General features: G+C 52.0%; 1 protein-coding gene across 1 annotated transcript; it reads left to right on the top strand.

The window, feature by feature from the left end:
• Positions 1-970: 970 nt before the first annotated feature.
• SRM (spermidine synthase) lies at positions 971-6,757 on the top strand. Its single transcript, XM_068915751.1, has 8 exons — positions 971-1,165; positions 1,299-1,419; positions 1,502-1,594; positions 2,830-2,983; positions 3,818-3,901; positions 4,244-4,389; positions 5,309-5,431; positions 6,074-6,757. The coding sequence occupies exons 1-8, from the start codon at positions 1,017-1,019 to the stop codon at positions 6,089-6,091; spliced, it is 888 nt and encodes a 295-aa protein (XP_068771852.1). The 5' UTR covers positions 971-1,016; the 3' UTR covers positions 6,092-6,757.
• The last annotated feature ends 4,791 nt before the right edge of the window (positions 6,758-11,548 follow it).

The raw sequence follows: 11,548 nt of genomic DNA, 5'->3' as shown, positions 1-11,548 counted from the left end.
TCCTTAGGTATCTTAGTATGAACGCTGCCAATCAAGCAGCATCTTAACGGGCAGCACAGGTCCCTTACGCTTGTAGAGTCTGTTTGCGTATGGTGAAATATTGGAGAATCTTTTCGAAAAGAGGCCGTTAAATGGCAGTTTTCTGTAAGAGTATTTGCTGGGTTGCTAATTCTCCTCCTCCTCCTCAGCTTTACCCCTTCTGGCATTTCTGTAACCGAAGAAGCAGTGAATCTACTGAAAGCCCCGTTGGCTGCAGAGATATTAAGATCTCCGTGATTTCTTTAGCTCCTCTACTTGGAAGTGTCTGCAATGCAACATCTCCAAGGCTGGTCTTAATTTTGATCTCTTTAATTGATCTTTTTAGGAGTCGAGGCTCGCTCCCGTAGGTTTTCAGAAAGGCAGTAGCAAATCCATGCATGTTTTATTTGCCTGCTTACAGCTCTGACTCGGAGGACGCTGTAAGGCCAGTATCCCCTCAGGTAAGGCGCTTTTTTTGTTTGTTTGTTTTTCCTCCCTATGCCGTGAGAGTTGTCCAAGGAGATCTTTGCTGGGGCAGGACTGCCGCTCTCCGGCCGCGGTGCGGTGCCTTCTCCGCGCCGCAGCACGTGCCCGCTGCCCTGCGGTGCTTCCGCCCGCGCGCCAGCTCACGGTGACGTCAGAAAGCAATTCGCTTTCGTCGCATCTTAGCTCCTCGCAAGCGCGTGCAGCGCTCCGGGGCTCTCGGCGGGAGGAACGGGGGGAGCCCCCACGTGGCCCCGCGGCCGCCGGCCGCCCTAGCCTGCTAGCGCCGCGTCACCGCCGCTCTCGGCCAACGGGGGCGCGGCGGCGCGCGGCCCGCCAATGGGGGCGCGGCGGCGGCGCGCGCTGGCGGCCGGGGGCGGGGCCGCGCGTGGGCGCCTCTGCTGGGCTCCCGCGCCGGCGGCGGCGGCGGGGTCGGGCCGGGTCGGGCCGGGCCGGAGCGGAGCGGGCGGCGGCGGCGGGTGCGCGGTGCCCGGCGCCGCGGGCGGGCGGGCGGGATGGAGGGCGGCGCGGCGACGGCGCTGATCCGCGAGGGCTGGTTCCGCGAGACGTGCCGGCTGTGGCCGGGCCAGGCCATGTCGCTGCAGGTGGAGGAGCTGCTGCACCACCAGCGCTCCCGCTACCAGGAGATCCTCGTCTTCCGCAGGTGCGGGGCGGGGGGGGGAGGCGGCGGGGAGTGGGGGCGGCGGAGCGGGCGGGCGGGCGGGCGGCGGACCCGGCCCTGGGCCGCGGGCCCCGGGGCGCGGCCCGGCTCCAACGCGCTTCCCCGCTCTGCCCAGCACCACCTACGGCAACGTGCTGGTCCTGGACGGCGTGATCCAGTGCACGGAGCGCGACGAGTTCTCCTACCAGGAGATGATCGCCAACCTGCCCCTCTGCAGCCACCCCGACCCCCGCAAGGTGAGTGCCCGGGCCCTGGCCCGCCCGCCCGCCGGCTTTCGGGGTCTCGCCCCGCTGACCGCCTGCTTTGCTCCCGCCTCAGGTGCTCATCATCGGCGGCGGCGACGGCGGCGTGCTGCGAGAGGTGGTGAAGCATCCCGCCGTGGAGTCCGTGGTGCAGTGCGAAATCGATGAGGTGCGTCGCGTCCCGGGGCCGGGCTCCGGCCCGGACCCGCATCCGCGGGCTGCGGAGCAAAGAGTAGCCGTGCTGCAACGCGGCCTCGGGAACCGCTGCTTCACCTGCTCTCCCTTGTCGCCGCCGGCTCTGTCGGCGCTACGGTGACAGCGCCACCTCTTTGCCTTACAAGTCATCTACGTGGCAGCTGGCTGCCTTTTTCGTGTGGTGCCTTTCACACGCGCGCACTAGTGGCCCTTCCAGGCCAGCGTGGGCCGAGCGCGGGATCGGAGGCTTTTTTCCCAGAGGAGGAGAGCGCTGGCTCGGTAAAGGTGCTGTTTTTTCCTCTCTAGCGATACGGGACAGAGTACTTCTGCTGAAGGAACACGGTCCCTTTGCCAAGCGCTCTCCTGCAACTGAAAGCAGGGAACAAACGGGGTGTTTGTTTCTGTGAGTAGGCGGGCTGTCTTTCTCCTCCCGGTTAGCTTGTTGTGGCATTGAGATAAATAGATATAGAGATACATGCATCCATATATATGTATATATTTTTAGGAAGTTTTGCTCTCTCCTGGAAATAAAGTAGCATTAGGAACGAGAAGTGCTGCAGCGTGAGATTCTGTACCCTGTCTGCCAAGCTAAGCAGGTATGCGTGCCTGGTTTTGAACGCGCGCTGCCTGACACCGGCACAGCCTCAAGTCTCTACCAGCTGTGAGAAGTTGGTAGTGTTTGGTGCAAGCGCTGGACCTAGGGTAGCGGCTCTCTTACTGTAGCATGTGGCCTGTAGCAGTTTTAAAAAGAAAACTGTGTCTCACAGGGGATTGTAATCATAGGGCAGAAGCAGTGATCTTTCTCATCTTGCATCCAGAAACCTGCTGGCATAGTTGTGTTTTTAAAAAAAAAAAAAAAAAGATTTTTGCAAGTGGTATCCCTAGGGAAAAGGAGTGCAGAGCAGCCTATCTGTAATTAGATTCTCTCAGTTCCTCAGGGAGCTTTTGAAGCTCCGAATTCCTCTTGTTAAGTTTGGCACAGACAGACCAACAGTGTCACTGAGCCCTGAGGCCACAGGAAAGGGCTGAGTGTAGCTCGTTGGCTGGAAAATGCTGACAGCTCTGGAGAGTCTAGTTAGTGAGCTAGATTGTGCTGAAGGCATGGAAGGAAACGACTCATGCGCTGTTCTTTCAGCTGCAGCTGCACGGTAGCTTGAGAAGTAGCTCCTTGTAGTCCCCACTGACCCACTCATGTTCTCTGTGTCACAGGATGTGATCCAGGTATCTAAGAAATACCTTCCAGGGATGGCAGTGGGCTATTCCAGTGCTAAGCTGACCTTGCACGTGGGAGATGGTTTTGAGTTCATGAAACAAAATCAAGAAGCCTTTGATGTGATTATCACGGACTCGTCTGACCCCATGGGTAAGAGTTCTGGCTGTGAAAGGGTACTGCTTCCCATGCTTTTCCTCCTTTTCTCTTCCAAATATCTCCTGGAAGTAACGCTAGGTTGCCGGGTCTCCTTTAAAGTCCCTGACTTGGTTCTCCTGGTGGAGAAAGGGAAGGATGATGACCAGGAAATTGTATTAGCTAGGCTTCAACCAGGTGTCTGCCACATTTGTTTCCTGAAAACCCCATTCCAGCAGCTATTGCTTCTGGCAGCAAGTTGATCCTTGAATCCAAGGATCCCACAGGGGGATACAGCACCTTGCTGGCAAAGGCACCTTTGCACGTGAGCTTGCTAATGAAGCACTCGCTCACGTGCCGTTGGTGTAGCTACTTAGCCTAAAGATGGCTGTAGCGAGGTCCTTGCATTTCTGAAGAAAAGAACTGAGGTAGAGGGGGACTAAATTTAGTTACACTGCTGCATTTCAGGGATCTAACATCGGGTGCCTGAGTCAGCTTTGCTTTTGCTGTAGTCAACGCAGAGAAAAGCACCTCTAGAGGGTAATTGAGAGCAGGAGTTCAGTCTGCACAAATCTTACTGAAGCAAGAGGCAGCTGCTAGGACTTTCTTTGGGAAAGGTGCTGGGCTCGCTAATGAGCAAAGCTAAAATCCTGATGGTTCTGCTGTGCTAGGTGTGGGCTGAATCCCAGGCTCAAAAGTCTTTGCCTCCAGATTATCTCTGTCACTGGAAAGCCATTTGAAACCTCTCTTTTCCAGTACGGTCCCCATGTAATCTGGGCGTTTAGAGAGCCTTCGGGAATCTACCTTCTTAGACTCTCTCCTGACATCTCTCTTTGCTCCCTTTTCTTCTAGGTCCTGCAGAAAGCTTATTCAAAGAATCCTACTACCAGCTGATGAAGACAGCTCTGCGAGAAGATGGGATTCTCTGCTGCCAAGGTGAGGATGCCGTCTTCCCTGGGCAGAGGCTCATGCCAGACCATTGCATGCAAAGTTTGAGGCGCAAAGGGGACTGTTTTCTTGGGGAGACGTGACTGAGTGAAATCCCATTCAGCGTCCAGGTGCAGGAGTATTTTTGATCTGTACTTGTCAACTCGTTAAACTGCTGGACTACACTTTGTATAAACCTGGCATCTTTTATCTCCGTTCGCCTCTGAACTCGCATGAGTTGTGCAGAGTAGAGCAGGTTTGGACTTGGAACCGCAGTTAAGCTGGCACAGGCCTGTGCAGAGCAGAGGGGGCAGCTCTCACCTTGCATCCCGTCTCCCTGCCTCCCTGTAGGTGAGTGCCAATGGCTGCACCTGGATCTCATTAAGGAGATGCGTCAGTTCTGCAAGTCTCTCTTTCCTGTGGTGGAATATGCCTATTGTACCATCCCCACGTATCCCAGCGGGCAGATTGGCTTCATGCTGTGCAGCAAGAACCCGGTGAGTTTCAGGCACCCGAAGTGCTGATTTTTGTTCTTGAAAGCACCTGCAGAGCCTGTCCAGGATGCCTCTTACAGAGCCTGTGCTGTGGGACCGAGCTCTGCCCGCTCGGAAACCTCTGGGCTTGTGCTGGGCCCAGACTCTGACAGCCGAGGTCCTCAAAGCTGCAATGCAGCCTGCCTCAGTCAAGTGCAGAATTGAACTGTAGTGTAACCAGCTGCCTTAGAAAAGGGAGAGATTTTTTTTTTTTTCCCCTGGTACAGCAAACTTGGAAGGAAGGAGACCAATAGCTGTTTCCAGAGTCTGTTCAGGCTTTGGCCTGTGGACGCTGTCTGTTGTGAAGTGGGCTTCAGGCATCTCCTGGTACACAGGCCTCCAAATGATGCTCGGTTTCAGCATGTGGGCTGGCGACAGAGAAAAGAGCCGTTTCCAGCCACTGACCAGTGAGGTTAGCCTCAGCGCTCTCCCCAGTCTGCTGCCTTGCAGCTAGCCTGTAATGCAACTCTCGTGTTGGTTTAGGGAGCCAGCTGCACTGCTGCTGCTGCGTTTGCCTTGTCCGGGGTACTGGCAGCATGTACCGTGCCTGACTTAACACAGAGGTGGATTCCGCTCTGAAGCGCAAAAGCCTTGCTGCTTAGATGCTCAGACACAATATGAAAGCTTCGTCTGGCACTGCTCACGTGGAGGCTGTCCTCCTACATGGACGTCCGTGAGTAAGGGATAGTCACGTGAGGTAGGGAGCGTAAACGCAGGCTCCCTGGGCTCAAGTTGTGCAAAGCCTTTGACCTCACGCTAGAAAAGAAATTCATCTATTTTCCTGTGCGTCCTCTTGGTTCTTTGCCGTGAATTGGGATGCCCATCCCACAGCCCTTTGCTCATTACCCAAGGGCTACAATGCTACCTGGCTTCTTTGTTGTAGAACACAAATTTCCGGGAGCCTGTGCAGCAGCTCTCACAGCAACAAGTAGAGGAGAGGAGTCTGAAATACTACAACTCTGACATCCATCGAGCAGCTTTCATCCTGCCGGAGTTTGCACGGAAGGTAAGCAAGGCTGTGCTGCTGCTGTTCCTCCACCACCAAGGCTGAGGTGTGACTCTTCTTTGGCTGAGGATTTCCTGCAGCCCTAAAGGCTTCTGCAGGCAAGTCAAAGCAGGATAGCACTTTGTATGACGTGGCAAAGTATGAATCAGTCTGGGAAGACTGGAGTTCAGTTGGCAACTACCCTTTGGGCAGGAGTCTGGGCACAGACTGGCACAGTTTGGCACAGACTGGCACAGTCTGGGCACAGACTGGCACACCAGTCCTGTGCCTTGCTGGCAGATCGCTCCTACTTCTCTGCCCAAAAACAAGCTTAAGAGCCTGCAGAATTGGTGTTTCCCATTGGAAAGCTCCAACAGTCTTAGCTAAAACTGGGTTGTGGTTTCTGTTGCCAACCAGAGCGTACAGAAAGGACGCTCTGGTGTAGTTCAGGCTGCCTTCTCGAAGGACAGTCTGTATTTCTGCATCATTCCTTCATCTCCTAGCTGGGCTGCAATTGCAGGTTCCAGAAAAGAGAGGTCTGCTCAGAGCGTCCTAGGGACGAGGGCACACGCCACTGTCCTGTTTTGAAGCCAAGCTCCTGCTGAGGACTGGTAGCGCTGTGGCAGGTCCATCCTCACGCTTTTGTTCTTTGGCTTTCTCCAGGCCCTGAGTGATGTGTGAGACTTGAGAAGCTGCTTTCTCCCTTCAAGTTGGACCCTGAGATCATCGGTGATGTGGTGGGGAATCTCCCAGCAGACTGCAGATTTGCTCCCCACTGTGCGGGATTTTTAACCCTTTGCCAGCCAACATTCCTACTGACGATATGTGAAAGATGATGGGGCATAAGCCACCTAAGACTATTGAAAAGCTCCAGTGACTTATTGCGTGGGGTCAAAACTGTTCTTTCCAGTGCCGGAAACGTAAGATGTCTTTTTTTCCTTTCTCCTCCCCCTCCCTGCACCCATTTTATATCCCCTCTCCCTCTTTCCCTCCCTCTCCCCCCAGCTGACATGGTATATTTATAACTGACATGTATTTCTGTCTGGCGATCTTCTGAAACTTGGGAGGAGTCCAGAAGGTTCACTAACTCAGCCTTAAACACAGAGAGCAAGAGCTTTGTGTGGAAAGTTAGCTTGCTCTCTCCTAACGGGAGCTCCCTGCTGCTGAGACGTTTTGACCGGTAACAGGTCTGAGCCTTCATGTCCCACTGCCCTTCTGTGACACCTGCACTGCTCTGCAGCACAGTTGGAGAAGTCACAGTGCAAACCGCTGTCATTCACAGTAGGTCTCCTTCCAACCCTGATGGAGCAGCAGCAGTATTAAACACCAGCCAGGCAGGCTGGCAGCAAAGTTTTGTGGCTTTTTTTTTTTTTTTTTTTTAAATTGGTTGGAAACAGAAGTGCTGAGGTACTAACAGGCTGACTCCTGTTCTTACCCCTGCCATCAGAGTGGTTCCAAAGAATGTTTATCAATACGGTGATAGGCGCTTTATATATATAAATATAAATATATATATATATAAAAACAAACCTTAGATCCATTGCCTGCTGTACAGTACTGATGAAGGGGAGTCAGTTGCTCTGAAAAGTCTTTGGTCTCGATCATGCTGAGATGCCCCAGGCCTGGGTATTTGCTAGTCCTTAAGAGGTGTCATTATTTCTAACGCTGCACCCAGAACCCTGAGATACGTACGTTGTTTTTCATTGTACTCTGTTGTGAGATGGATCTGCCTCCACCTCTTCACTTTTGTTTTAAAGACTCGAGCCACCGCTGTGCAGTGGATATCTCCCCAGCATGACCACTGTGCAGTTATCACTCCCTTGCGATCAATTAAACACTCGGCTCTGGTTAAGGTGACATCAGTGTGGATCAGTGTGCTTCTTTGGGGAGAGTATGGGGGTGGAAACGGAGAGCCTGAACGTTTGCTATGCTTGTCAGAAGACATCCAGGGGCACTCTCTAGTTGGTCTGACTTCCTCTCTCCCTTGTCTCTAGGAATGACAAACGTCATCAAAAATAAACTCTGAAGAGTGATCCAGTTGCTTGTACTGTATTGTAACTTTACTGCGTAACAGCTCCAGCTTCTGTCATCCTCTGCAGCGCAGAAATCAGTACCCTCTGTCCCAGCTATTCTCTAGTCCAAACTGCCTCTGGTCTGCCTTTCCAAGCTATTCTCTAGTTGCCCATCTCCCTGCAAGCGTCACTCGGGTCCTGTCAATCACTGGCCCCACTCAGTTGCACCATCTTTTCCTCTGCAAAAATTGCTGTGGCTAAGTGGCTCTGAGGGTCCGATCCTGCACTGAACTCAAGCTGCTGAACAAGCTGGGAACAGTCGCTAGGTGGCATCAGGAGAAGCCAAAAAAAGGCTGGTTGCTCTGAGGGAGACTGTTTGGTTTGGTAAGAGAAAACAGGAAGGAGCAGAGTTTTACAATGGTTGGGGTTGAGCTTTGCCATAACTGACCATACAAACAGCATAGCTGGTGCAGCTATTGAGCGCTTTCAGCAAGGGACTTGGTTAGCGTCAGTTTTCCCTTCTACTTTCTCCCCTTTCTGATGAGACTTACTACTTCACTTTCCTGATTTCCTCTTTTGCTACCAGTATCAGTACAGCTTCTTTGTGACCTAAAGATATTGCAAAGCGTTGCTGAGTTGCAGAGCTGAGTCTGGGTCTCCTTTGTATTCTTGTGTGCAGCATGTTTAACCTCAGCAGAGCCAAGATGACACCCATCTTGCCTCTTAGTTGTCTCGGATAACTCTGTCTCCTTCCCTTTCTCTCACAGCTGCTGATTTAGTTAGATCTGTCCCTCTGCAGAGGGCTATTTGTGCATTTACACTGCTTAACTCTTGTATTTATAAAGAACAGACCGGTACTGGAAGCTGGTTCTAGCTACTCCTGTTTAAATGGCTGTGCACCTGAGCCCCATTCAGCCCTCCGTCCTTGACAGAAAACTACCTCTCACATCTTCTCCTCTCTCTTGGAACTGGAATCAAGGCCAGGACTGTAGTCCAGGAAGGCCTCAGAGCAGCTGCCAACTAGTAACAAGTTCAAGGCTTCCACCCACCCTGGGTGAATACAACAGTGCCCAGGAGGGGAAGAGCTCCATCAATCCTGTTACTAACCTCTGCACAGCTAATTCTTCCGTTTCCCAGAGCTCTCTCCAAAGCTGTAAGCTCAGTAAGTGGTCCAGGCAATTGGCCAGTTACGAGAGCAGGAAGACAAGGCTGTTTGCCATCCAAATTGCACATGATCTATCCGCAGGGTCCTATATATAATTTCTGAGAAATTCCAAATCGCTGTTCTTTATAGGCAGTTCCAAATGCTTCAGCCCCTTGCAAGAGGTGAAGATACAGATCAGTGCCTGAATCAGGCATTCATTAACAATGCAGAAAAAGCAGGAACAAGAGTTTGTGCATCTATAGCTTGGTTCCATCTGAGTGGCTCCAAACACTTTATGACTGCTGAAAGTCACCCCTGTGCTGAGAGCTGCCACAAGGTCTACATGCTGCTTAAGCTGCTAGAACAGTATTTGGCATGGCAGTCATCTGTCAGGCAATTGTGCGTCTGCAGACTGATGACCCCTCCCACAGATGTGCGAGGTCTGAGCTGTTACGCTGTGGGATGCTATGGCACAAAGAGCTGGGGTTTCAGAAGAGACTGGCAATTTGGGTTATGCCCAACAGGAGAAAACTAACGGGGCCCCGTACATAATTGAGCCCTGAACGCTCAAAAGCCAATCTTTACAGCGTCTCTGAGTGGGCAACTAAAATATTTGAGTCACTCTCTTGGAGTTTTAGCTGGCTTTTGCCCAAGGCTAGTCGTACAAGGCTGTTCTTAAGCAAAGCAAAGATCCGCAAAGATGCTGTTTGTGTAGACATGCTGCAGTCATGTTGCAGCACCTCATTAAGCTGGGAGCTGTATGATCAGGGATAGGCCTTGTCCCAAGTAGCTTACAGCGCAGTATCAGTCAGAGCAGGTGGAGACAGGCGAGACAGCAGAGCCTGATGGGCTTCAGCACACCAATTGCTTAAGCCTCTTGGCGCCTTCTGAACTGTGTCAGACTCCCTGCTCTGTGCTTTATTCATTGCACTAACTTAATTTTTAGAACTTCAGAAAACAGCTTAACAAAAATTAAGAGAAATCTCTTGCCTGTATCTCTTGAGCCCTTTCAGCCAGTTAATTGGCATGAGTGTCTCATTCATCCAGCGCTAATGCTATCAAGGCCTGGCTGAATTATTGACGGAGCTTGGCTGGAGCAAGAGACCGCTGAGGTAAGAATGACAATTCATCTTTCACCAGAGAGCAGCAGCCTCAGTAAGCAAACAGGCAAAAAGTAATAACAACTGCCGTCAAGTTCAGGGAGAGGAAAGTTCCTTTGATAAAATGGAAGGTGAAAGAAGAGGTAAAAGTTTAGACAAAAGCCTGAAGCAGCACCTCAGGTCCAGAAAAAGAGAGTCAGACAAAATGACATTAAAAAGTGAAATGAGAAATTTACTCAAGTTAAATACTGAGACGACTAGGCAAAGCAAGCTCTTTTCCGGCCATGTACTGGAGGGAGTTAAATGCTTTTTAAGATATGCAAAAGGTGGGGAATTAGAGCCAGGGAATTTCAATTATGGAACAGTGATGTGTGTAGCAGATAAAGGCAGGGGGGATTATTATGAACGCTAAGGATCTCAGTGGCAGGCCTTTCAAGGATGCCAGCTCCGTGGCGAACAGGGTTTGGAGGGTCTGTTACGAAGGAGGAGAGCTGGCCCCGGAGCATGACAGCAGCAGGGGGGCTGCCCTCTCCTTGGTACTGAACGGCTGCCGCCACTCCTCGCCGCAGCCTGCCGCCGCTCTCCTCGGGGTCATCTCTGCGAGGAAATTTGCTTAACACAGCTAATTCTGCATGCCAGGAATAAGGGAGAGATGAAGTATGCAGTGACCCTGCACGTGTTTCGTCCCCCTGCAGTTGTAAAAGAGGAATAACCAGGGGCTCAGCCTGCATGGAGCGTGCGAGTCCGTGCCTGAGGCTCTCCGAGCGGAGCCGTCTGTTCTGCGGCGCTGGCAGTCTCACGGTCCCATGTGTTAACGTCACTGGTCAGCTCTTTCGGACTGCATTCCCATACGGCACGGCGCATATGCAAGCCCCCAGGAAATCCGAGTGGCAAAAGGCCATTTCCATCCAAGTCTTGTCCAGACAGCCTTGCCACCGCGAGTCTGGTGGTCTCAGCTGTAAAGGAGGTCAGTTCATATGCCAGTAAGCAATAACACCAGTGTCATCAACCTGCTTCACAGCTTGAAATGCCTCTTACTTAGAGCCAGGCGAAATATTTTCAGTGGAAAATGGAAGGATTTTGAAATAGAAGTGTTTCATAGCAACTAGTTGAATTTTTTTTTTTTTTTTGAGGAGAATTTTTGGTGAAAAAACTGCCATGTGTAACTTTGCATGATGTTTAATTAACAAAAGGTTTTGACCACAGCACTGAAGTGTTACACTCACCCTCCCTTCATCCTCCCCCAATCCCTTTGGGGGTGGATGGACAGAGAAGGCAGCACAACTCCCCCGGCTCCACCTCCCTAGAGGGCTTTAACAGGCTTGTAGGCATGCATGCTCTGACAGCAGCATCCCTGCGGTACTGCCCTTCCTCCTCCCTGCACCTGCTCCAAAGCCCTGGTCAGAGATGGGTGGGGAACTGCAGGCTCCAGCCCACGCTCAGGCAGTCTCTTCCCTGGGTTCGTTAGATGAGGGCCGACGAAAGCCATGGCTGGAACAGCCACCTGCATGCTTCTCAGAGGGCCCCGGGGAAAGGCGATGCTGTTACTAAGGGAATACTGCAAGCTTGGCTTGGTAAATGAGCTGTGATTTCAGGTTCGTGAACAAATTGGTTTCTCCTTCCAGGAAGGCTTGCCACTGCCAACTGACTATTGCTTTATTTATTGCATTGCCCTTTGCCACTAGGAGCCCTTAAGGGTGGAAAGAAAGGGTTCCAGTGATGGGAGAGCAAAAGCAGACCAGGCAAGAAACAGGCAGAAGACAGCAAACATGCAGGCCATAGAGAAAAGCAATTGAGAAATTACCTTATTCCTCATTGTGGTATTTGGTGCCAGCCACGGTGTTAGCTTTTGTATTCTGGCACTGCTGAGAAAGTGCTGAAC

Source organism: Struthio camelus, chromosome 21 (assembly GCF_040807025.1).
Source record: "Struthio camelus isolate bStrCam1 chromosome 21, bStrCam1.hap1, whole genome shotgun sequence".
Lineage (NCBI taxonomy): Eukaryota > Metazoa > Chordata > Aves > Struthioniformes > Struthionidae > Struthio > Struthio camelus.
The sequence above is the reverse complement of the archived record's forward strand: the minus strand, read 5'-3'. Positions and strand labels throughout refer to the sequence as shown.